Consider the following 23,406-nt stretch of genomic DNA (forward strand, 5'->3'; position numbering starts at 1 on the left):
TTTTCCCCAGTTATGGACCCCTCTCTTCCCCTCCCTTCCCCTCCCTTCCCCTCCCTTCCCCTCCCTTCCCCTCCCCTCCTTCCCCTCCCTTTCCCTCCCCTTCTCTTCCCCTTCCTTCCCCTCCCTTCCCCTCCCTTCCCCTCTCTTCCCCTCCCTTCCACTCCCTTCCCCTCCCCTCCCCTCCTTCCCCTCCCTTTCCCTCCCTTCTCTTCCCCTTCCTTCCCCTCCCCTCCCCTCTGTTCCCCTTCCCTCCCCTCCTTTCCCCTCCCTTCCCTTCCCCTCCCTTCCCCTCTCCTCCCTTCCCTTTCCTTCCTTCCTTTCTTTCCTTCTCCTTCCTTCCTTCCTTCCTTCCTTCCTTCCTTCCTTCCTTCCTTCCTTCCTTCCTTCCTTCCTTCCTTCCTTCCTTCCTTCCTTCCTTCCTTCCTTCTCTCTCTCTGTCTCTCTCTCTCTCTTTTGACAGCTCACTATCTTGCCCAGGCTGGTCTCAAATTCCTGGGTTCAGCCTCCAGAGTAGCTGGGACTACAGGTGCTCACCACCCCAACAGGCTGTGTTTGTTCTTCTTCATTTAAAAAAAATTATACAGGGCCGGGTGCGGTGGCTCACGCCTGTAATCTCAGCACTTAGGAAGGCCAAGGCAGGCAGATCACGAGGTCAAAAGATCGAGATCATCCTAGCCAACATGGTGAAACCCCGTCTATACTAAAAATACAAAAATTAGCTGGGCGTGGTGGTACGTGCCAGTAGTCCCAGCTACTTGGGAGGCTGAGGCAGGAGAATCACTTGAACCTGGGAGGTGGAGGTTGCAGTGAGCCGAGACTGTGCCACTGCACTCCAGCCTGGTGATAGAGCAAAACTCCACCTCAAAAAAACAAAACAAAACAAAACAAAAAAAACAGAGTCTCACTCTGTCACCCAGGCTGCAATGCAGTGGTGTGATTATGGCTCGCTGCAGCCTGGACCTCTTGGACTCGAGTGATCCTCTTGCCTCAGCCTCCCAAATAGCTGAGACTACTGGTTTGCACCACCACACCCAACTCATTTTTTTTTCTTTCTTTTTTGGTAGAAACAGGGTCTGACTATATTGCCCTGGTTGGTCTTGAATTCCTGGGCTCAAGGGATTCTCCTGCCCTGGCATCCCAAAGTGTGGAAATTATAGGTGTGAGCCACCGTGCATGGTCTCGGGTTATTGTTTATAGTGAAAAGCTGTGCTTGGATTGGCAAAAGCTCACAAGGCAGCATGAGTGAAGTGAATTTGATGCCTGAAGTCTTGCTCACACTTTCCTTCCCACCAAATCCCTTTGGCTGCCAGGGATCCGGACCCAGTTGGCTCTCTTTTTTGAAGACAAAATATGTGGGTTTCTCTCATGCTTCCTTTCTTGTGATTCTTCCTACTCTGTATTCAAAAGTGAGAACAGTGAGGGATTTTACTACCATGACAATGCTTTTTTTCTCTTGTTTCTTTTTTTCCCCCTCTATAAATTTTTGGTTGTATTAACCAAGCTTCAGAATTTCTTTTAACTCACTCTGGAATAAAGATTATATAGCAAGTACTTTATCTTTTCAATGTTCATTCTTTCTAGAAATACCATGTGGTACACATTTAACAGCTGCTTGTCGGATTTGAGTTTTATCAGTCAGAGGCTCAAACCAACTCCTTCCATCTGGTCTAATGCTTTTAAGCGATCCCTCCTCATACTCTTCCAGGATTATCTTAAACACTGGGAGTACATTCAGATGTACTGGTGCCACCAAGTAGCCCACATGCCTTCATACTTCCGCTGAGTAACTGGAAAGTGGCTGTTGCCCCATCATATGGTTGGTATCTAATTGGGCAAACGAATACATTTTCTCCTTGTGTGGTCTTAGCCCTGGGAATTTTAAATCCAAGGCAGCAGGCAGTCAGATGCCTCTGTGCTCTGGGTTACAGTGAACTGATTCTGATGCTTGAGAGGGCTATCCCTGCAGACCTTTCTGGATCCCCCAAACTTCAAATCACTCCATTGTACCCAGTGTCCCACAGAGAGTGAAATAAAGTTACACTGAAATATTTAGAAGCCATTTAGCCCTTGAAGAGACATTTCGTATGCAATATAAGGAGAGAACAGCTTTATTGAGATGGAACTGTGAGTAAGTAGACTAAGCTCATTTACTCATTAAACTCTTCTCTTTGGTAAGTGAACCTTATAGAAACCTCAAGAAAATGCAAAATGCTACACATTTTGAACATATTGATTCACTGGCCAGAAAACAGAGATGTTAAATTTGAGGGATCTCTATTGCACTGGCCTTTAAATGTTATTATGTACAGTATAAGAAACAATTGGAGAACTTGTTAAAATGTAAATCTTCAGGCCAATCTGATTCTGTAGGTATGGAGTAGAACCCAGGAATTTGCATAGTTTAATAGGCAGCCCTTCCACCTGTACCCTTTACACTTTGAGAAATATGGATTGGGTGCGTTGAAATAGTCATGTCTTTAGCTATAGGGAAAGCAGGGAAACTAATAAACATTTTTTAGCAGTTGAGTCAGATAAAGTTGAGCTATACAGCCAAAAAGAAACAAATAGTTCGGTAATCTTCTGGAAAGTTTTGTATGAAAAATTGTCCTTGCTCTAACCACTCTGGTTTGCAGGTGATCTCAAGATTTCACTACATAATCATGCAACACTTTTTTGCTTTCCCTTGCAGTCATCACTGTACTCTATTAAGGCCTTTGCTTTTGTCTTTGTCACAGATTTGTGTGTTCTTTCCCTCCCAAGACAAATGGCCTTGCAAAATGCCACTCAGCACATACAGGAGATAGTACAGAATACAATAAGTTTATCTAAAGGAGAAAAAATTTTGACAAATGTTAATTGGACCTTAGTAGAAGATAAAACGAGGATCGAATACATTCCTGTGAGTTGATACCTGGCAAGAAGTAGTTTTCCTTTCCTTCCCTTGGTCTGCCTCGCTTGCTTTAGTCTATTGTTAAAGACCTGATTCTGCTAATTAAACGTCAGAAAACTGAGGGGAGAGAGTTACTGGCTTTGCTATTTTGGTGAAATGAGTTTGAATTCTGTCTCTAAAGAGAAGGTCTTGGTTATCCAGCTTTATTTGCCAAATACCAGGAGAATGGATGTTTTTACGATCTGGCTGGTTGAGTACCAATCAATGGCCTCTGCCAAGACAATGTTTTTAGTGGCTTAAGATACTGAGAATTCTCTCCTGGTAGGAGTGTTATAAAAAGCAGAAAACACGGGCTGATTTAGAGAGCAGTCAAGCATATAGATAAGTTTAGAGAAGAATTTGGGATATAAATCTCCCCAAATGAATATTTCCTTTAGCACAATTGAAGGCAACACTTCTTACATGAAAAAACATTACGCAAGTTATACACAGCTCTTCATTCTAGCAATTCTACTTTGAATTACTGGAATCTTTGTTGAGAGTAGCACTTGCCAGTTCCTAATCATTTTTACTTATTTTTAACTTTATCTCTTTATGTTTTAAAATGTCGTCTGGTACGTTTCAGTCTTCCCACGTTTCACATAAGGATATGAAGATGGAATCCACAACAGATGAAGCTTTAATAGAAGAAGCCAGATTGCATGTAGCTACAATACAAATGGTTGGTGCTGTTCACATAATGTTTTAAAATTTCTGGTCTTGCAATGTCTTTAATCCTGGTGTATGATTTTCAGATGACTTGAAAACTTTTCTTCATCTTCTGACAGTCTGTTGATTGTTAAAATTAATGTGTGATTTGTTAAAGTCAAAAAATAAAAAATTTCCTTCTTCCTGAGGCTTTAAGTTTAAGACACAAATCTTGTTATCCTGTTTCTATGTCTGGCAAATTTTAGCAGTCACTTTTGAGGGCCCTTAGAATAATGTTTGGTGCTATTTACATACCAGATAATTAAACATTTTCAAATATTTAAATTGCTTTTATAAATGTAACATATCTGAGTTCCATTTATACAAAATTCTCTCAAGTGCTAATATAGCTGTTAGAGATACAAGAAGCTAAAATAAATCTGATGAATCAAAAATTCTCTTGTAATGTTGTAATACTAATATTTAAATGTTCTAATATAAATACAGGAAGATTACCTGGTAAAATCAAGTTTACACCAGCTTATCAAATTATACATTTTAAACTGGAGTTATAATCAAATAGAACAAATTTTATTCAATATAAAATGTATATAAAATACTAATTATGCCTGGAATTCCTTTTTAGTTTCTTTTTAAAATTTATTGTCAATATTAAGAATTCCTAACATATGCAAAAGTAGATAGAATAGTGTAATAAATCCTCATGTACCTATCATCCAACCTTAAAAACCATCCACATGTGACCGATACCTGCTGCATCCTAACCCCCATCTTATGTATTAGTTTGAAACAAATCATACATGGCATATCATTTCATCTGTAAATATTCAGTATATATCTTTAAATTTTAAAGTATTTTTAAAAACATAAAATACTAACATTATACTTAAACATGAATAATAATTCCTTAATAACATCAAATATCGAGTCAGTGGTAAGATTTCCAATTGTCTCAAAAATGTGACAAATACTTATTTTTACAGTTTATATTTTCAAATTGAATTCCAGTAAAGTCCACACATTGCAGTGAACTGATATGTCCTTCAAATCTCTACTAATATATAAATTCCTTCTTTTTGCTTTCATTTTTTTTCTGTTGAAGAATATATTTCTTCTTATTTATTTATTTATTTATTTATTTAGAGACAGAGTCTGGCTCTGTCATCCAGACTGGAGTACAGTAGCATGATCTTGACTCACTGAAACCTCCGCCTCCTGGGTTCAAGAGATTCTTGGGCCTCAGCCTCCCTAGTACCTGGAATTACAAGTGCGTGCCACCATGCCCAGCTAATTTTTGTATTTTTAGTAGAGATGGGATTTTGGCACGTTGGCCAGGTTGGTCTCAAACTCCCGGCCTCAAGTGATCTGCCCACCTCAGCCTCCCAAAGAACTGGGATTACAGGTGTGAGCCACCACTCCCAGCTTGAAGAACATATTTCTTCTTAAGAAATTATTTTCATTCTTTTAAACATTTCTATACTTAGTTTAACATATTCTCAGAGTTTGAAAGGCTCTCATCCACAGTAGAAAGTTCCATATGGCCACAAATTCTTTGCAGAGCCTCCTGTTAAAAAGTGGTATCTTTATCCTACCCCTTGAATTTGGGCTGTTCTTGTGATTTGTTTTGAGCATAAAATATGGCAAAAGTGGCTTTGTGAACATTCTGGAGCCTAGGCATTGAGAGGATTTGTAGCTTCTACCTTTTTTCCACACTGAATGCCACCCTGAGACTGCCATGCAAAGAAGATGACCTAGCCTCTGAAGAATGAGAAGCCACCTAGAGGAAAACTGAGGCAAAAGGGCCAGTACCTAACTTCCAGACTTGTGGATGAGGCTGCCTCAAGTCAAGGGGTGGGGCAATAGACTCAACCTCTTAATAGTAAGACATACACAGAATTTGTGGCCATATTTACTGTTCCACAGTTTGCCCACTGGCCACAATATTTCTACCCCTCCTACATGTAAAACAGACTCACCCTTTTCTAAGAATCCAAAAAGCTACATCCTATTTGCCATCAGACTCAAAGTCCAGTATCTCATGATCTGCAATCCAGGTGAGAGGCTCCTTGGTTGCCTCTCCTGAAGTGTGACTCCTCTTGATCTAGAGACCTGTGAACTAAAAAGACAAGTTATCTGCCCCCCAGACACCCAGTATTCAGTGATGATCAACAGATACCACTGTTTAAGACGGGGAAGAATGGGATGGCTTGAGAAATTATTGGTCCATGGCAATTCTGAAATCCATCTGTGCACACGTACCAATTCTCCTCATTCTTTCTATTTCCGTGGGAAATAATCCATGCTTGTAGCCAAGTGACTTTCTCAGTTTGATTTCTGCCTGTAGGAAACTGAGAGGTTTATATTCTCTTAGAACTGTCTCTGTCCCTTTTTGTCCAATCTAGCACAATTACCGTAAAAACTGTTTGTTTTCAATGACTCTGGTTTAGTCCACCCCACTTCACAATTTCTTATCAGGTAGACTGTTGACTGTGTCAGACAATACAGATATGAGTCTGAGGTGGCCTTTAGTCTTGTTGAGAAGGTAGACGAAGTTCAACCTTGAATCTTTGGGTGGTCTTAACAAAGGGCCTTCAGCCACACCCTTGATTTGATTTGGAAGCTGAGGCCATATTTTACTGGCAGCACCCTGGATTTGGTCCTTTTTTTTTTTTTTTTTTAATTATACTTTAAGTTCTAGGGTACATGTGCACAAATGTGCAGGTTTGTTACATACGTATACATGTGCCATGTTGGTTTGCTGCACCCATTAACTCGTCATTTACATTAGGTATTTCTCCTAATGCTATCCCTCCTCTATCTCCTCACCCCACGACAGGCCCTGGTGTGTGATGTTCCCCGCCCTGTGTCCAAGTGTTCTCATTGTTCAATTCTCACCTATGAGTGAGAACATGCGGTGTTTGGTTTTTTGTCCTTGTGATAGTTTGTTGAAAATGATGGTTTCCAGCTTCATCTATGTCCATACAAAGGACATGAACTCATCATTTCTTATGGCTGCATAGTATTCCATGGTGTATATGTGCCACATTTCCTTAATCCAGTCTATCATTGATGGACATTTGGGTTGGTTCCAAGTCTTTGCTATGCTGAATAGTGCCACAATAAACATAGAGTGCATGTGTCTTTATAGTAGCATGAGTTATAATGCTTTGGGTATATACCCAGTAATGGGATTGCTGGATCAAATGGTATTTCTGGTTCTAGATCCTCGAGGAATTGCCACACTGTCTTCAACAATGGTTGAACTAGTTTACAGTCCCACCAACAGTGTAAGAGCATTCATAATTCTCCACATCCTCTCCAGTACCTGTTGTTTCCTGACTTTTTAATGATCATCATTCTAAGTGGTGGGAGATGGTATCTCATTGTGGTTTTGATTTGCATTTCTCTGATGAGCAGTGATGATGAGCATTTTTTCATGTGTCTGTTGGCTGCATAAATGTCTTCTTTAGAGAAGTGTCTGTTCATATCCTTTGCCCACTTTGTGATGGGGTTTTTTGATTTTTTTTCTTGTAAATTTGTTTAAGTTCTTTGTAGATTCTAGATATTAGCCCTTTGTCAAATGGGTAGATTGCAAAAATGTTCTCCCATTCTGTAGGTTGCCTGTTCACTCTGATGGTAGTTTCTTTTGCCATACAGAAGCTCTTTAGTTTAATTAGATCCCATTTGTCTATTTTGGCTTTTGTTGCCATTGCTTTTGGTGTTTTGGTCATGAAGTCCTTGCCCATGCCTATGCCCTGAATGGTTTGCCTAGGTTTCCTTCTGGGGTTTTTATAGTTTTTAGGTCTAATATTTAAGTCTTTAATCCATCTTGAATGAATTTTTGTACAAGGTGTAAGGAAGGGATCCAGTTTCAGCTTTCTACATAGGGCTAGCCAGTTTCCCCAGCACCATTTATTAAATAGGGAATCCTTTCCCTATTTCTTGTTTTTGTCAGGTTTGTCAAAGATCAGATGGTTGTAGATGTGTGGTGTTATTTCTGAGGGTTCTGTTCTGTTCCATTGGCCTATTCCTCTGTTTTGGTACCAGTACCATGCTGTTTTGGTTACTGTAGCCTTGTAGTATAGTTTGAAGTTAGGTAGTGTGATGCTTCCAGCTTTGTTCATTTTGCTTAGGATTGTCTTGGCAATGTGGGCTCTTTTTTGGTTCCATATGAACTTTAAAGTAGTTTTTTCCAATTCTGTGAAGAAAGTCATTGGTACCTTGATGGGGATGTCATTGAATCTATAAATTACCTTGGGTAGTATGGCAATTTTCACGATATTTATTCTTCCTATCCATGAGCATGGAATGTTCTTCCATTTGTTTGTGTCTTCTTTTATTTCGTTGAGCAGTGGTTTGTAGTTCTCCTTGAAGAGGTCCTTCACATCGCTTGTAAATTGGATTCCTAGGTATTTTATTCTCTTGGTAGCAATTGTAAATGAGAGTTCACTCATGATTTGACTCTCTGTTTCTCTGTTATTGGTGTATAGGAATGCTTGTGATTTTTGCACATTGATTTTGTATCCTGAGACTTTGCTGAAGTTGCTTATCAGCTTAAGGAGATTTTGGGCTGAGACAATGGGGTTTTCTAACTATGCAATCATGTTATCTGCAAACAGGGACAATTTGACTTCCTCTTTTCCTAATCAAATACCCTTTATTTCTTTCTCTTGCCTGATTGCCCTGGCCAGAACTTCCAACACTATGTTGAATAGGAGTGGTGAGAGAGGGGATCCCTGTCTTGTGCCAGTTTTCAAAGGGAATGCTTCCAGTTTTTCCCATTGAGTATGATACTGGCTGTGGGTTTGTCATGAATAGCTTTTATTATTTTGAGATACATTCCATCAATACCTCATTTTTTGAGAGTTTTTAGCATGTAGGGCTGTTGAATTTTGTTGAGGGTCTTTTCTGCATCTATTGAGATAATCATGTGGTTTTTGTCTTTGGTTCTGTTTATGTGATGGATTACATTTATTGATTTGCGTATGTTGAACCAGGCTTGCATTCCAGGGATGAAGCCACTTTGATCTTGGTGGATAAACTTTTTGATGTGCTGCTGGATTCAGTTTGCCAGTATTTTATTGAGGATTTTTGCTTCGATGTTCATCAGGGATATTGGTCTAAAATTCTCTTTTTTTCTTGTGTCTCTGCCAGGTTGGTATCAGGATGATGCTGGCCTCATAAAATGAATTAGGGAGGATTCTCTCTTTTTCCATTGATTGGAATAGTTTCAGAAGGAATGTTACCAGCTGCTCTTTGTACCTCTGGTAGAATTCGACTATGAATCTGGTGTTGGACTTTTTTTGGTTGGTAGGCTATTAATTATTGCCTGAATGTCAGATCCTGTTATTGGTCTATTCAGCAATTCAACTTCTTTTTGGTTTAGTCTTGGGAGGGTGTAGGTGTCCAGGAATTTATCCATTTCTTCTAAATTTTCTAGTTTATTTGCGTAGGGGTGTTTATAGTATTCTCTGATGGTAGTTTGTATTTCTGTGGGATCGGTGCTGATATCACCTTTATCACTTTTTTTGTGACTATTTGATTCTTCTCTTTTTTCTTCTTTATTAGTCTTGCTAGCGGTCTATCGATTTTGTTGATCTTTTAAAAAAACCAGCTCCTGGATTCATTGATTTTTTGAAGGTTTTTTGTGTCTCTATCTCCTTCAGTTCTGCTCTGACCTTAGTTATTTCTTGCTTTCTGCTAGCTTTTGAATGTGTTTGCTCTTGTTTCTCTATTTCTTTTAATCGTGATGTTAGGGTGTTGATTTTAGATCTTTCCTGCTTTCTCTTGTGGGCATTTAGTGCTATAAATTTTCCTCTACACACTGCTTTAAATGTGTCCCAGAGGTTCTGGTATGTTGTGTCTTTGTTCTCATTGGTTTCAAAGAACATATTTATTTCTGCTTTCATTTTAAAAATTTACCCAGTAGACATTCAGGAGCTGGTTATTCAGTTTCTATGTAGTTGTGCAGTTTTGAGTGAGTTTCTTAATCCTGAGTTCTAATTTGATTGCACTGTGGTCTGAGAGACAGTTTGTTGTGATTTCTGTTCTTTTACATTTGCTGAGGAGTGCTTTACTTTCAACTGTGTGGTCAATTTTGGAATAAGTGTGATGTGGTGCTATGAAGAATGTATATTCTGTTGATTTGGGGTGGAGAGTTCTGTAGATGTCTATTAGATCCGCTTGGTACAGAACTGAGTTCAAGTCCTGGATATCCTTGTTAACCATCTGTCTTGTTGATCTGTCTAATATTGACAGTGGAGTGTTAAAGTCTCCCATTATTATTGTGTGGGATTCTAAGTCTCTTTGTAGGTCTCCGAGGACTTGCTTTATGAATCTGGTGCTCCTGTATTGGGTGCATATATATTTAGGATAGTTAGCTCTTCTTGTTGAATTGATCCCTTTACCATTATGTAATGGCCTTCTTTGTCTCTTTTGATCTTTGTTGGTTTAAAGTCTGTTTTATCAGGGACTAGTATTGCAACCCCTGCTTTTTCTTTTCCTTTTTTTTTTTTTTTTTTTTTTTTTTGCTTTCCATTTGCTTGGTAGATCTTCCTCCATCCCTTTATTTTGAGTGTATGTGTGTCTCTGCACATGAGATGGGTCTCCTGAATATAGCACACCATTGAGTCTTGTGACTCTTTATCCAATTTGCCATTCTGTGTCTTTTAATTGGGACATTTAGCCCACTTACTTTTAAGGTTAATATTGTTATATGTGAATTTGATCCTGTCATTATGATGTTAGCCAGTTATTTTGCCCGTTAGTTGACGCAGTTTCTTCTCAGCAGTGATGCTCTTTACAATTTGGCATGTTTTGGTCTTTACTTTTAGATCTTTGCCAGCTGGAGAAACCACAGATGAGAAACACGTTTAGTTTCCAACTTGGCAAATCATGGCTTCTATATTTTCTCTAAGTTCTGCTTTAAGACTGAACTATTTCTCTTTGTTTTATCCCAGTTTCTGTCTTTCTCTATCTTGTTATATGAAGCTAAAAAAGGCAGTACTTTTAATATTCCTGGAATATTAGAAATCTAGAAATCTTCTTAGCAGATTCATGAGGTACATTTTCTGTCTTCCACGTTGCCTCAGGTGACAGCCTGGTCAGTGGTACTGCCTTTTGGTAGCATGGCTGCCTCCCTCCAGTCTCCTGCTGTAGTTTCCCCACTGCTTCTCCAGCTTCCACTAACAGTCTTCTCACTGCCCCCCTACCTCTGCCCACCACCCATTTCCAAAGCTAACGCAGTGTGTTTTAATTTCTGGAGGTTCTCCACACTTGATACTGATTTTTCCTGTTTTAGTCAGCTTCTGCTGTTTAACCAACCAACCCTGAACTTGGTGGCTTAAAACAATGATTTATTATTTCTCAAGGTTCTGTGTGTTGGCAATCCGGGTGATTCTACTCTTGGTCTCATTTTGGATCACTCATATGCCTGTGGTCATTTCCTAGATCGGCTATGGTCGGAGGGTTTGGCAGCTGATGCTAATTGTCTCCCAAGGTGCTTTGTTTCTCCCCTCTATGGCCTATTCTCTATAGTTGGCTGGACTGGGCTTCTTCACAGCATGGTCTCTGGGATTCAACAGGGTGAGAGGGAAAGCCACAAAGCCTCTTAAGTTCCAGGCTCTGGAGCCTGAACAATGTCATTTTTACCCCCGTTTTATTAGTTAAAGCAAATCACAAAGCCCGCCCAGAGTCAATGAGTAGAAAAGTAGATTACACCTCTTAATGGGGAAACAGTGATGCCAGTTGCAAAGTGGGCATGGACACAGGGAGGCATGACACACTGCAGTCATTGTTATAATGACCTACCACATTTACTTTTTAAAACCAACAGTCCCATGGAAGGACTTGCTTCATGCTATTTTTGAATAGCTTTCCTAACAGTACCTTCTACTCTGGCGTTCTTCCTGTGTTTGTTACCCCTTTCCTTTTCAGTCTCCTCTATGAACTCTTTTTAACCCTTTAATGTTGGTGCACCTCAGGACAATTAACTCTGTCCATTGTTCTTACTTTATAGTCTCTCCTTCTTTATTCCCAGCTAGGCTCATGATTTTAACACTATGCATAGATGCTCTACAAATCTATAATCTTCCTTCCACACCTTTCAACACCAACTCTTTAGACTCATGAATCCAGTGGTGGCTAGACAGCTTCTCCTTTCACTCTACCTCAAATCCATATTGAACTCATCCCAAGCCTACTGTTATATTCCAAGTGTTAGTGAATTAGACCATTGGTTGCTGGAGTCAGTCCTCTTCCTCTACCCTTCTCCAAGCTCTATCAATCTTACCTTCTAAATATTTGTCAAATACACCCCTTTCTGTCCTCATGAATGTTAATTTAGGCTATCATAATCTCTTGTCCAGACGGTAACCTTCAACTGGTCCACTTGCCTCCAATATTTCCATTCTCAAGTTACAGTGACTTACTAAAAGACATGTGACTATACCTCCTTCCTGCTTAAAACCCTAAATGACTCCTCAGTGCCTACATTTTCCATTGTGAGTTCCAAAGAACACTTATTCCATGGGATGTTAATAGAAACAGCATGAAAAATGAAGTTTCCATGCTCAAATTACTTTGGGAAATGGTGGCTTAAATAAAGTTAAATTGGTTTCTTTTAGAACTTCTTGTAGAACTTCTCAGAATTTTTAATATGCTAATATACATTGAGCTTCTCCAAGAGGGACTATTGAGTGCAACATTTCCTTACCCTTTCCCCTGCCCTGCATAGTTTTTCAGGCATTGGGACTGAAGGAGTATCTCACAGAATGAGTATATCACATTCCAAGAAAAGTTTACCTATGAAATTAAGTCAAAGTGCAATATACAAGATATTTTAAAATCTGGCCTCTGTTTCTCTGACTGATGCTGTGCCCCACAACTTGTCTTTTACCGCACGCAGCATACTGTTTTTCACCTCTGTACGTGCACCAGAGATGCCACCCTGTGCCCACCTCTTTCTTCACTCTGCTCGCCCCACCACCGTTCTTCATCTGGATAATTGTACTTCTCCTTAAAACTCAATTGAGGTATCATCTCCTCCAAGAAACTCTCTCTGATCCCATCTCCACATCAAGTTTGATTAACACCCTGTGCTGAATGTTATCCCCTTAATTTCTTGCTTTATCATATATGCATCTAACTTTTCCCCTGCCCCACTGGATTGTAAACCCCTTAAAGCCTTGGATTATACCTTCATTGCCCTAAAACGGGGCTTGGAACAGAGTAGGCATTTAATAAACATTTGTTCAAAGGATGAATGAATAAATAAACAATCCATCATATTAGTAAATCATAATTTTCTTGATCCAGGCCTACTTCTTGATGGGCATGCCTGGAAACACTACAAGTGTAAATACTAGAGGTAGGCCTCAGGACTGAGCTTCTGGGACATACTTTTCTCACAGTGGACATCCTACCAGGGCCATCACGGAGGCTTGCAATTTGGAGAAATCCGCTAAGTGCTCTGGTAACCCTCAGAGTAGAGAGCGCCTGGCCATTGCCCCATACCCTTTGGAAGGCAGCTTCAGAATTTGCATATCCTTTATCAAAGCTGTTACTGGTGGTTCATTTTTCTATCTTCTGGAAAAGGAGCTAATGAGTGAATGAGAATTGTCTTGAGATATAAATGGCGCGAATTCTCTCCTTTCCTGAAATGACTATCATCCCTCGAATTTTAAGACTTGAGAAAATATGTTAAATGCAGTAGCGCTTGGAGCCAACGTTTCTAAACAATGGATAGGCGAAGTATATGGTCAGTATGTGAGGAAATGTAGGCATCAGTTCCAGGAGGTAATGCTAACCTCTGAATGTAATGCCAGTGTCATGTAGAAGCTATAATTTTTCTGCTATTTTAGGGGGAGGATTGACACAATAATACAGCCTATATTTTTCTTTTGATGGTTCCATGTGGGACTGAAATGATTAGTTACACTTAGAATTAATATTTTGCACGCTCTATTCTGCTATAAAAAGATGATGCTACTGATGCTATTTATATTACTGAAGTAAACTCTTTGAGTTGTGTATATATGTGTGTGTGTGTGTGTGTGTATATATATATATATTTTTTTTTTTTTGAAATGGAGTGTCACTCTGTTGCCCAGGCTGGAGTGCAATGGCGTGATCTCGGCTCACCGCAACCTCTGCCTCCTGGGTTCAAGTGATTCTCCTGCCGTAGCCTCCTGAGTAGGTGGGATTACAGGCATGCGCCACCATGCCTGGCTAATTTTGTATTTTTAGTAGAGATGGGGGGTTTCACCATATTGCCCAGACTGGTCTTGAACTCCTGGACTCAAGTGATCCCCCTGCCTCGACCTCCCAAAGTGAGCCACCATGCCTGGCTGAGTGGTATACATTTTGAGTCTCTAGAAAGCTAAGACCCTTTTTATCTCTTGTAACATTCAGGACTGTACTTTATAAAAATGAGTATTCTGTAAACATTTGCATTGAATGAAATTTATTTCCTACTATATAATTTTTTGTAATAGCATATTTTGATATATTGAGTTCAGTAATAATAGTGAGGGCTATGTAAGGGTTAAGAAGAATACATTCCATTTATGTCTTAATCTTTTGTTTTCTTCATTTAATGTATGTTTAGAGTAGCTTTGAAAAACAGCGTAACAATGGAATTCTTGAAATAGAGGCAGCCCGGATATTAATTGGTGCGGCAAAATGCTATTACTCCACCCAAGGAAAGTAAGTATAACACTTCTTTAATTGATATTCCAAAATTGAATGGCTATATGATGAAGAATGAATAAAATGAGAATTAAATGTCCAGATTGATCAATCTATTATTTCACGTATCTATATCTATCCATCTTCTGTCTGTTCATCTGTCTGTCCTTCCATCCATCTATCCATCTACTTTTTATTTTGTTTATTTTTTTTTTCCCTGAAGTTTTATAACCTTGGTGACATTAGGGGAGTCTGAGAAAGATTGGACTATCATGTAATTAGATAAGACACCAGGGAATCCATGAAAGGGAACTTATATAACTTGAATTACTATTATAATTATTTTGCCTTTATATTATCTTCACTTTAAATTACCAGACAGAGGAGGTTCAGAAGCCTGGAGGCTGCCATTAGACTGCTCCCTGGGGTGGAGCAGGCTCTGGAAGAATTGACCCAACTGCTGGTGCTGACAAATGCAATTAAGTCTGGTGGGAAAAGCTCAGTATCTTAGAGATATAACAATATCTGGTTACAGTCCTGGCAAATATTAGATAATAGATGATCTAACACAAAGCTGTGGGGCAATAATAATAGGAGATCCTGGCTAGGTGATAGATAACATTTCAGCAGCCAGGTAATCTATTTGGAAGATCGTTACCAGTCACTGGAATAAAGTTTAGGAAAGTTAGAGCCCTCAGGGCCTTGGAGAGGGTTGGGCCAGACCAACATGACAAAGGAAAGCTTGATTCCAAACTCCAAAGAAATGGTCTAGAGAAGCTTTACTTACGTTCAACCTCTGGTCAGGAACAGAGGCAGCAGGGGTCTCATGCTAAAACTACTCCTGTACCATGACCATGGATGGATAGGTAGATGGATGCAGAGGCATGCAACTGAGCTTATTTGGTGGTCCATATTAAATGTATGCTTAGTACACCTTCCCCTTTTATATTAACCCAAAGTATATCACTTGCTTTTTATTATAACACATATGTACATTTTTCTCTGTTAGATTCATGAGTATTTATGATGTTTCAACTTACATGAGAACTAGAAGTTGGCTTATGAAGTTTAAAACTGTTTTAACTTTCTTGGACTATCGTAAAGAAAAGATACATTTTATTCCACCTGAGTAAGTATTGTGAACCTTTAATAGAAACATACTTGAAAATACTACCATTTCTACATTGTCAGAATAGCTTATCTCAATTTTCCTTAAGAAAAACTATATTACGGTTTATTTTCACTAATTGAGTGGTGCTTGCTTCTCTTCTTCCATTCTGTTTTAGCAGCTTCAATGACATCTCTATTAGAGAGTAGTCAGGAAGGGAAAGAGGATGGTCACATTTGGATCCTTCAAGTTTTAATTGCTGTGTCTGAGGGTTATAGTGTGTTGTGGGCTGCTTAATATTCTTCTGGATATAACATAGAGCAGGGATGAGAAATAGCTAACTTTATAGACTAGATCTAGCTCTGTTTAATTTCATCTGTTCTATTGCGTGATTCTTTTGATCTATAATTAGGAAAAACACAACATGCGCTTAATAATACCTGTAACCAATTTTCCAAAATATCACAAAACACAGATTTTACTTAACTGGGGTAGATATTTTACTTAGTTTTATAAATTGTGAGCTTACATACTTTTTAGAGCAGAGAGACATAATTATTCTACCGATAGAACATGTCAAAACAAGAATATACCAAGGGTGTTAATGCTGCTAAATTTTAAGTGAGCATTAACTTTTTATAAGAAATTCTAGTAATTTTTTAAACTTTTTTCCATTTAATAAGTTTAAAGAGATATACAAAAAATCAAAGGTGTAGGACCTTGACATATATCCAGAGAATTTCTTTTTGTCATGCTCTACTTTAGATGGAATGAAAAGTCTTAATAAATACATGTCATAGTAATTATTTAATATAATGTTTTTCCCATTCTTGATTTTAAACAATCCAATGTGTGATTTGTTTTCCTCTAAATTTATTTATTTTTTGCTTTTATTTATGAATCTTTGCATTGTTTCCAAGGTACTGTAGCCTTGAGTTTTAAAAATGCTTCCCATCCCTGATATGGATTTTTAAAAATCATATTTTTTACCTTTCTTCATTATGATTTTTATGTATAGAAAGTATGCTTTTGAGTTTTGTTTCCTTTATTTTATATTATGTATAGTCTTCAAATTAATTTTAATTATTTATTTATACAAATGTTGAACTTCAGCTGCTTAATTATACTTTTAAGTGATCTAACATTTTATTTGATCTCTTTTCAGGAGTAACGCATTTCTGACTTTTATATTTCACATAGTATTTTCTGAAGAATTTGAATATACAGGACAGATTATAAATTTGATATATATTTATCCTATGATGACACATCTGTGGCCAATGGCAAGAGATTTACATGTGTCAGCACTGATATCAATAAACTACTATTTTATGTTTTTATATGTATTAGAATCAACATTGAAGGTACTGTTTAAAATAGAAATAGAATCTATAAAAAGAGCAATTCAGGTATTTTGAATCTATTTTGTCGTATTATTGAAGTGACTTGATACCAAGAACCATTTGCTATGATAGTTGATGAGATCCTGAAATTTTAGTAACGTTTTTGAATTTTCCGAGTTTAATAGTGAAATTAGTGTAAGAGTCATAGTATTGAACATCAGTTAAGTATCATAAAAGTAGAGAGATTCTCAAGTATCAGGTAAAGGATAATTGAAAATCCAGACATGGATGTTTCCCTCAAATATTTTGTGTAATGATGCAAGAAATAAATAAGTGAATAAGAATTGGTTTGCTAGGTCCTTGTCATAAAATGTGAGTTAATTATTAGTATAAATGTGTAAGGTGATTTCTGAGCATTACTCTTTCATACTTTATTATTAATAGTATTGCAATGAATCTGTTTGTTGCTATTTTTATTGCTTGTTTTTGGCATTCCAGCTTTGTTATAGAGTATATATTTTTAACCAAATTATAAATGGTGAAGAGTTAAAAGAATTTTTGGGGGGATTCCAGATGAATAACTTAAAGCTCAACTTTTTGAATATAACTCATTTGTAGTTAAGAACTTCATTGTTAATTTTATAGATTCCTTCCCCCCAACATTACTGTATAGGTGCTATGAAATGACACCTATACATTTGTTTTATATACAGATAATAATTTTGAAAAGGAAATATTTTCGACAATATTGGAATACTTTGGAATTTTTTATCCTGGTTGTTGGAATCATTGATATCTTTTGTGTATACTTTGTGAAATTGAGACGACACAACTTGGCTCTTATTCAGCTTACAGTAATAATGGGATATTTAAGAATAATTAGATTTCTTCCTCTCTTCAAGGTAAGATTTCACATTTTAAAATATTAAGATTTGCCAGGAGTTGTAGCTTGCACCTATAATCCCAGCACTTTGGGAGGCCTAGGTGGGTGGATTGCTTGAGTCCAGAAGTTTGAGACAAACTGGGCAACATAGCAAGACCCCATCACTAGAAAAAATTAAGAAATTAACTAGGCATGATGGTGTGCACCTGTGGTCCCAGCTACTTGGGAGGCTGAGGTGGGAGGATCGCTTGAGCCCAGGAGGTTGAGGCTGCAGTGAGCTGAGACTGTGCCATTGCACTCCAGTCAGACAGAGTGCAATGATGGCTCTGGTGACAAAGCCAGACCCTGTCTCAAAAAATAATAATAAATAATAAAATAAAAATTTTAAATTCTTTTTTTACATTGTGTTAGGTGAGTAAAAAACCTCATTGTTTTGAAAGAAATGAGAGCAGGAGTTGTCTCTTCTGGAACACCCTCTCAATAGGTATCTGCATGGTTCCCTTTCTCATCACCTTCAAGCCATTGCTCAAATCTCACCTTGTCACAGATGCCTCTCCTGACCAGCCTATGTCAACTGGCAACCCACCCTTCACACCCTCAATTTCTACCTCATCCTCCTGATTCTCTTCTACCTGCTCAACTTTAATTTTTGCCCCATAGTACTTATCAGCTATTTACTGTATATGGTACGTACTCTCCATGAGGTAGAGATCTTTGTTTTGGTCTTTCTTTTTACATTTTTGAATAGAGATGGGATCTCACTGTATTGCCCAGGCTGGTGTCAAGCTCCTGGGCTCCAGCAATCCTCCTGTTTCAGCCTCCCAAAGTGCTGGGATTACAGGCATGAGCCACCATACTCGGCCTGTTTTGGTCATTGATGTAACCTCTGCCTCCAGAACAGTGCCTGGCATAGAGTAAACGCTAGTAAATATGTGTTGAGTGAATGAATGAAAATCTTGGTGTCACTAGAAGCAGGGTAACCCAAAGGCAAGTTCTTTAAGTTTCAGTAAAATTTGTTCATGCCTCCCAAACTCTACAGAAGCAAAAATATTTCCTCCATAGCTCCACAGTCACATAGCATACTACCTATGGAGTTTAATTTTACCGTGGCCTTCAGTTGCCTTAACAATTACTATGCCTTCATTCCATGACTCTGGTTTTGATACTGAAGGCAGATTTTTATACTTTCAGTTTCAAATCTTAAACCTCTTTTCTCTCTTTCCAATGGAGTTGCATTACATAAACTTTTAACTTCAGGGCTTTAAATGATTTCACTTGCCATGCCATGTTTGTTGTTGTTTAATTCTTATTACATCAGGCAAATCCATCATGTTAGTATTTATTGAAGTTATATACAGAGACTTAACATTAAAAAAAATTGCTATAAACCCTGATGGTAAAATGCACACATGAGACTCCCCCACCTAGTCTCCATTCTCCACAACGTATAATAGTTATCTTTAAGACAGAATTGTTTGACTATCCAGCTTGTGCTTACAGATTTTCTCTTTTGTTCCTTGATTTATTCTACATTGGTGTAACCAAACTTTAGTGTTCATAAGAATTACTATTCAGAGTTACTGTACCTGGTTTAAAGGGTAATTTTGATTCGATGTGCTTTTAGCCTTATGAGCTGAGTTTGAAGCAAAGCGCTCATGTAAGGTGTAACTCCACCATCAGGTACACTACGCTAGAAATCAGGGTATGTTGTGTGAGGCAAAGCCTTAAAATCAAAGGTAGAAGTTTCTTTAGGTAATCAGTATTTATATAGAGATCGTATGCGGGTAAATGTAAAATAATTATTTTAGAAGTAATACTCTGTGAAGAGTATTTAAAATGAAACAAAGATTTAAAAGTGTATTATTGTGGAAACTGTCACAGGGGAGCGACAGCTATCTGGGCTGGCGGCGTGGCAGTAAAAGAATTTACCAAGACCGTTGTAGATAAAGAAAGGCATATTTATTTATTAGAGACAGTAGAAAAATACATTGCCAGGGAAACAATGGGCAGCCTGCAAGAAAGAAGGCAACTGCGAAGAAACAAAGGCTTGCTGGAGATTTTATAGGATAGTGTTTATGCTGTCTGTTGAAAAGGGCTTTGTGCGGTTAAGGCCACGGTTGCAGTGAACTAACTTGCAGGAGTCTGGTGGTGGTTGGGCACAAGAAGATTTTGAGTTATTTGTGCAGGAGGGCAATGCGACCTGGTCCGTGAACAAAGGCAGGCTTGCAGCTTATCTGCTGCTTCCTTTTGCTTTCCCCTGATCCCACCAGCCTGACTCTTTTTGCCTATTAGGGACTTTACATAAACCAAATCTGTTTAGAGTGTGGGCAGCAATGCTCCGAACCAGTCATCCCTTCTGTCTAGCATGCTCTGACAAATCTCAGTGAAGTGTATTATCATGGTTTTTAATTGAACACTCACTATTTTCCAGGACCTGTGTAAAGCACTTTACATAAATTATCTAGTTTAATTAATGGAATAGCTCTGTGAGGTAGATTTCACCACTCTGTGAAGTTAGGTGGCTCATAGCCAGTCTCAGCATAATGTGGCTTTCAAAAGAAACAAACGTGCATTGGAAAACTTGAAAGAATATTGGTGATCTTTAGGTGCCCTAAAAGACAGCTCAAAGAGTGTCAGTACACTGCAGAGTGTAACTTTGAAAATATCTTCTTTAAACATCTCTCCCTTTGCCCAAAGTTTCAAAGGCAAAATAGCAGCTTAAAAAAAATTCCCTTCTCTGCTCTTGTAACTCCTTCACTATAATGCCATCTCCCAGTTCACTTTTTTTTCTTCCCTTGTTACCCAGTCCCTCACCATCTGCCCCTGTGCTCTGACGTGACTTTAACCCTGTGGGAAGCCCCCTGTCTGTGTGAGTGACTACGTGGATTTTGAGGAGCAGCTCTATTGGAATTCTGGTACTTAGATATTATTTCCTCATTTTACACATGAGGAAACTGAGTCCTCAAAGTCAGTAAATAACTTGCTCAAGGTCACAGAGCTGGTAAATAGGAGAGCTTGCATTTGAATTTAGAGAGGTGTATATTTAAAATCCCATTCTCTTAAGTCATGACACTAGCCTGCCTTAGCTTATGATTGGAGAAATATAGAACTAAGCAGGATCTTAGATACCTTAAGTTTCCTATTTTGCAAGTAAAGAAACTGAGGCACAGAGAGATGATTTGTTCAGTGAGTAACTATGACCTAGGTTAGGAGACATGGTTAGGGGTTTTCTGAAATCTGGGGCTACAGAGAATGAGGGAAAAGGCAGTGCTAGAGACTTTCCCCTAAAGCAAGAGTCAATTATTCACTAAGCTTCGCCTTCTTTAGAGAATGGGTCTTGACTTTTGTAGGCACAGAATCACCTGGAAGACTTGCTAAGACACCGACTACTGGGCCCCACCCGAGTGTCTGATTCCGCAGGTCTCCAGTGGGACCTGAGAATCTGCATTCCTAACAAGTTTGTGGGCTCTGCTGTTGCTGGTCTGGAGATGACGCTATGAATTTCTGCCTCACAGGGTGCTTTTCCTCATAAAATGTACAGGTTTTTTTTCTTCTTCTCATTATTCCAGATAATAGTACCAATACTGGTAAATATTGCAGATGTGCAGATCAAAAAGCGCCTCAGCTTGATGTATAGTATTACAAAAGGCTATATCAAAAGTCAAGAAGATGCCAAACTTCTAATAAAACAAATATCTGTCCATGAATCAATATATCAGGTGAGAAACAAGCACTGGTCATTTGGGGAGAAAAACACCTTAGGTATATTCACTTCTTTTAAGACTGGTTCTATATATGTTTGACCAAACAGACAAATTCCAACAGTTGAAATGGATTCAGTTGTTTATTATATCATACGAGGTGCTGCAGAGAAAAGTCTCTGATCATTATATTTCAGTAGTTATCATCAAACTCATTTATTATCTTCATAGCAGAAAATACACTATCTCTTTTCTGAGTGCAGAGTATAGAGAAGAGATCTAGTATGTCTCTGTAACACTCTCTAAAAGACAGGGCACCTGCAAAGGCATTAGGCAGGATTTGAGACTTGAATAAGGCTTCAAAGAAAGGGTAAGCCTTACGAAGAGAGGAATAGAGGAAAAGAGAACAAAGATTTGACAGTGAAAACTTGAAATCCTGGTACTGTGGGGTGGGTGAGTAGAAGTATTTATTTTTTGTCATTTAAGATCCTCTTCATTTCCAGCCACTACGCGGTAAGTACTAGATGGGAGCCTAGAGGTGGAGTGAATCCGCTCCTAACCAGGCTCCCTCACACCAGTCTGTCTACTACCAGCCACTTGCAAAGAGTAGGGAAAGTGGAACGTGACTGCTGTCTCATTCTCATGCTTCTTTGGGCCTGATAATGTAAAGGAGACTCTCATTCCTTAGATAACAAAACTTCCTTATTTTTCACTCATAACTGTCAGCTCTGCTCTTTGCAATGAGAATCTTTCAGTTGATTTTCCAGTTTACAAATTTTTAAATTTCTAGTTGTGTTCATTCTTCTGTTTAACCCATCTATTAAACTTTTTAAACTTTTTTGACAATTACTTTTTGATCTCCAAAAACTGTAGTTGCTTCCTTTTTGTAACAACTGTTTGCTTTAAAAGAATTAATATAACATTACCTAGAATCTTCTTTTCATCTTAAAAGATTTTTTGCTTCCTGTGTTACTTCTGCTTCCTTGGGGTTCATTCTCCTATTTGTTGTGTTTGGTTTCTATATTTCATTCTGTTTTTGCCCCCAATGTTTGGTGATTTTGGTTACATTTTCACATGTGTCAATGAGGGGCTAAGGTGAGCAGTATCAACAGCTGAAAGGTGTTTTCTCAGCCCAAGTGACGTTCTTGATTTTTAACCAGAGATGGATTTAAATCCTGATTACTACAATGAGTATGTGTGGATACATAAAACCATGGATGGCCTGGAGAATTGTCTTCTGGTTATGGTGCCTATTTTTGTGGTGATGGTTGCATTACCTCAGTCAAGAGAGGCTCTTTACTTATTGAAATCAGAAGAGGAAAAGAGGCTGTGAAGATACCTACCTTTATTGGATTGAACATTAATGTGTAACAGAATTCTCTCCTGTTGCTTTACTTTGAAGAATGGAGAAGAAAATTAAAAGAACTACTCAAAGCCTGGACTGATCTGCATTAGAAAGAACACAGAGCTATTCATAGGAGAAAAGATTTCAGAAGTAGGAGGAAAAGAGAAGAAAAACAAGAGCCAGTGGGGGGAGTTAAGACTGTGTTTTCAGGAGCTGGGAGAAGATGCCTTCTACGCATCTGAGGGCAGTTTCCTTGACGTGTCACAGGTGAAGTGAATCTCCTGTGACGTTTTAAAAGGGGCACCAGTAAAGATGTAAATGGCCTTTTGAGATATGTTTAGATGTCTAACTGGTGTTGATTCTGAAACTGACTTGGTTCTGGAAGTTGGCCTGTGGCAGCTCACCTTAAGAAAAATAAATGTATCCCCAGGCTTTCATGATGATGCTGTCTCTATAGGCAGGAGTCAGTTCCCATGTGCTTCTGTGCAAAGGCGTTCTAGAGCAGTCTTACAGGGTTGCTGTAAGTCTAGTTTGGTGTGAAGGGGGCCTAACTGCTATCTTTGCAGCTATGCAAGCAGGGCTGGACTAGGATGGTAATTGGTTGTGGACAGGCTAGTAATTTGGCACCTTCCCAATATCGATGCAATGTTATCGAGTAAGAAGAAATAATTTAATAAATATTATATACCTTATTCTTATATTCAAAATGAGGGATTCGTTACACGTGATTTTTTTCTAAACC

At 38.5% G+C, this 23,406-nt stretch overlaps 1 protein-coding gene across 5 annotated transcripts in view; it reads left to right on the forward strand.

The window, feature by feature from the left end:
• SLC9C2 (solute carrier family 9 member C2 (putative)) overlaps positions 1-23,406 on the forward strand; it is a 100,301-nt gene that overhangs the window by 50,103 nt on the left and 26,792 nt on the right. For all 5 annotated transcript variants that reach the window (XM_050767721.1, XM_050767710.1, XM_050767753.1 and 2 more), the window contains 7 exons: positions 2,736-2,899; positions 3,516-3,611; positions 14,205-14,302; positions 15,294-15,413; positions 16,558-16,756; positions 17,449-17,637; positions 21,188-21,337. In XM_050767721.1, the coding sequence (XP_050623678.1) occupies positions 2,736-2,899; positions 3,516-3,611; positions 14,205-14,302; positions 15,294-15,413; positions 16,558-16,756; positions 17,449-17,637; positions 21,188-21,337 (1,016 nt within the window). The remainder of the gene's footprint in view (positions 1-2,735; positions 2,900-3,515; positions 3,612-14,204; positions 14,303-15,293; positions 15,414-16,557; positions 16,757-17,448; positions 17,638-21,187; positions 21,338-23,406) is intronic.

The sequence above is a fragment of the Macaca thibetana genome, chromosome 1 (assembly GCF_024542745.1).
Source record: "Macaca thibetana thibetana isolate TM-01 chromosome 1, ASM2454274v1, whole genome shotgun sequence".
NCBI lineage: Eukaryota > Metazoa > Chordata > Mammalia > Primates > Cercopithecidae > Macaca > Macaca thibetana.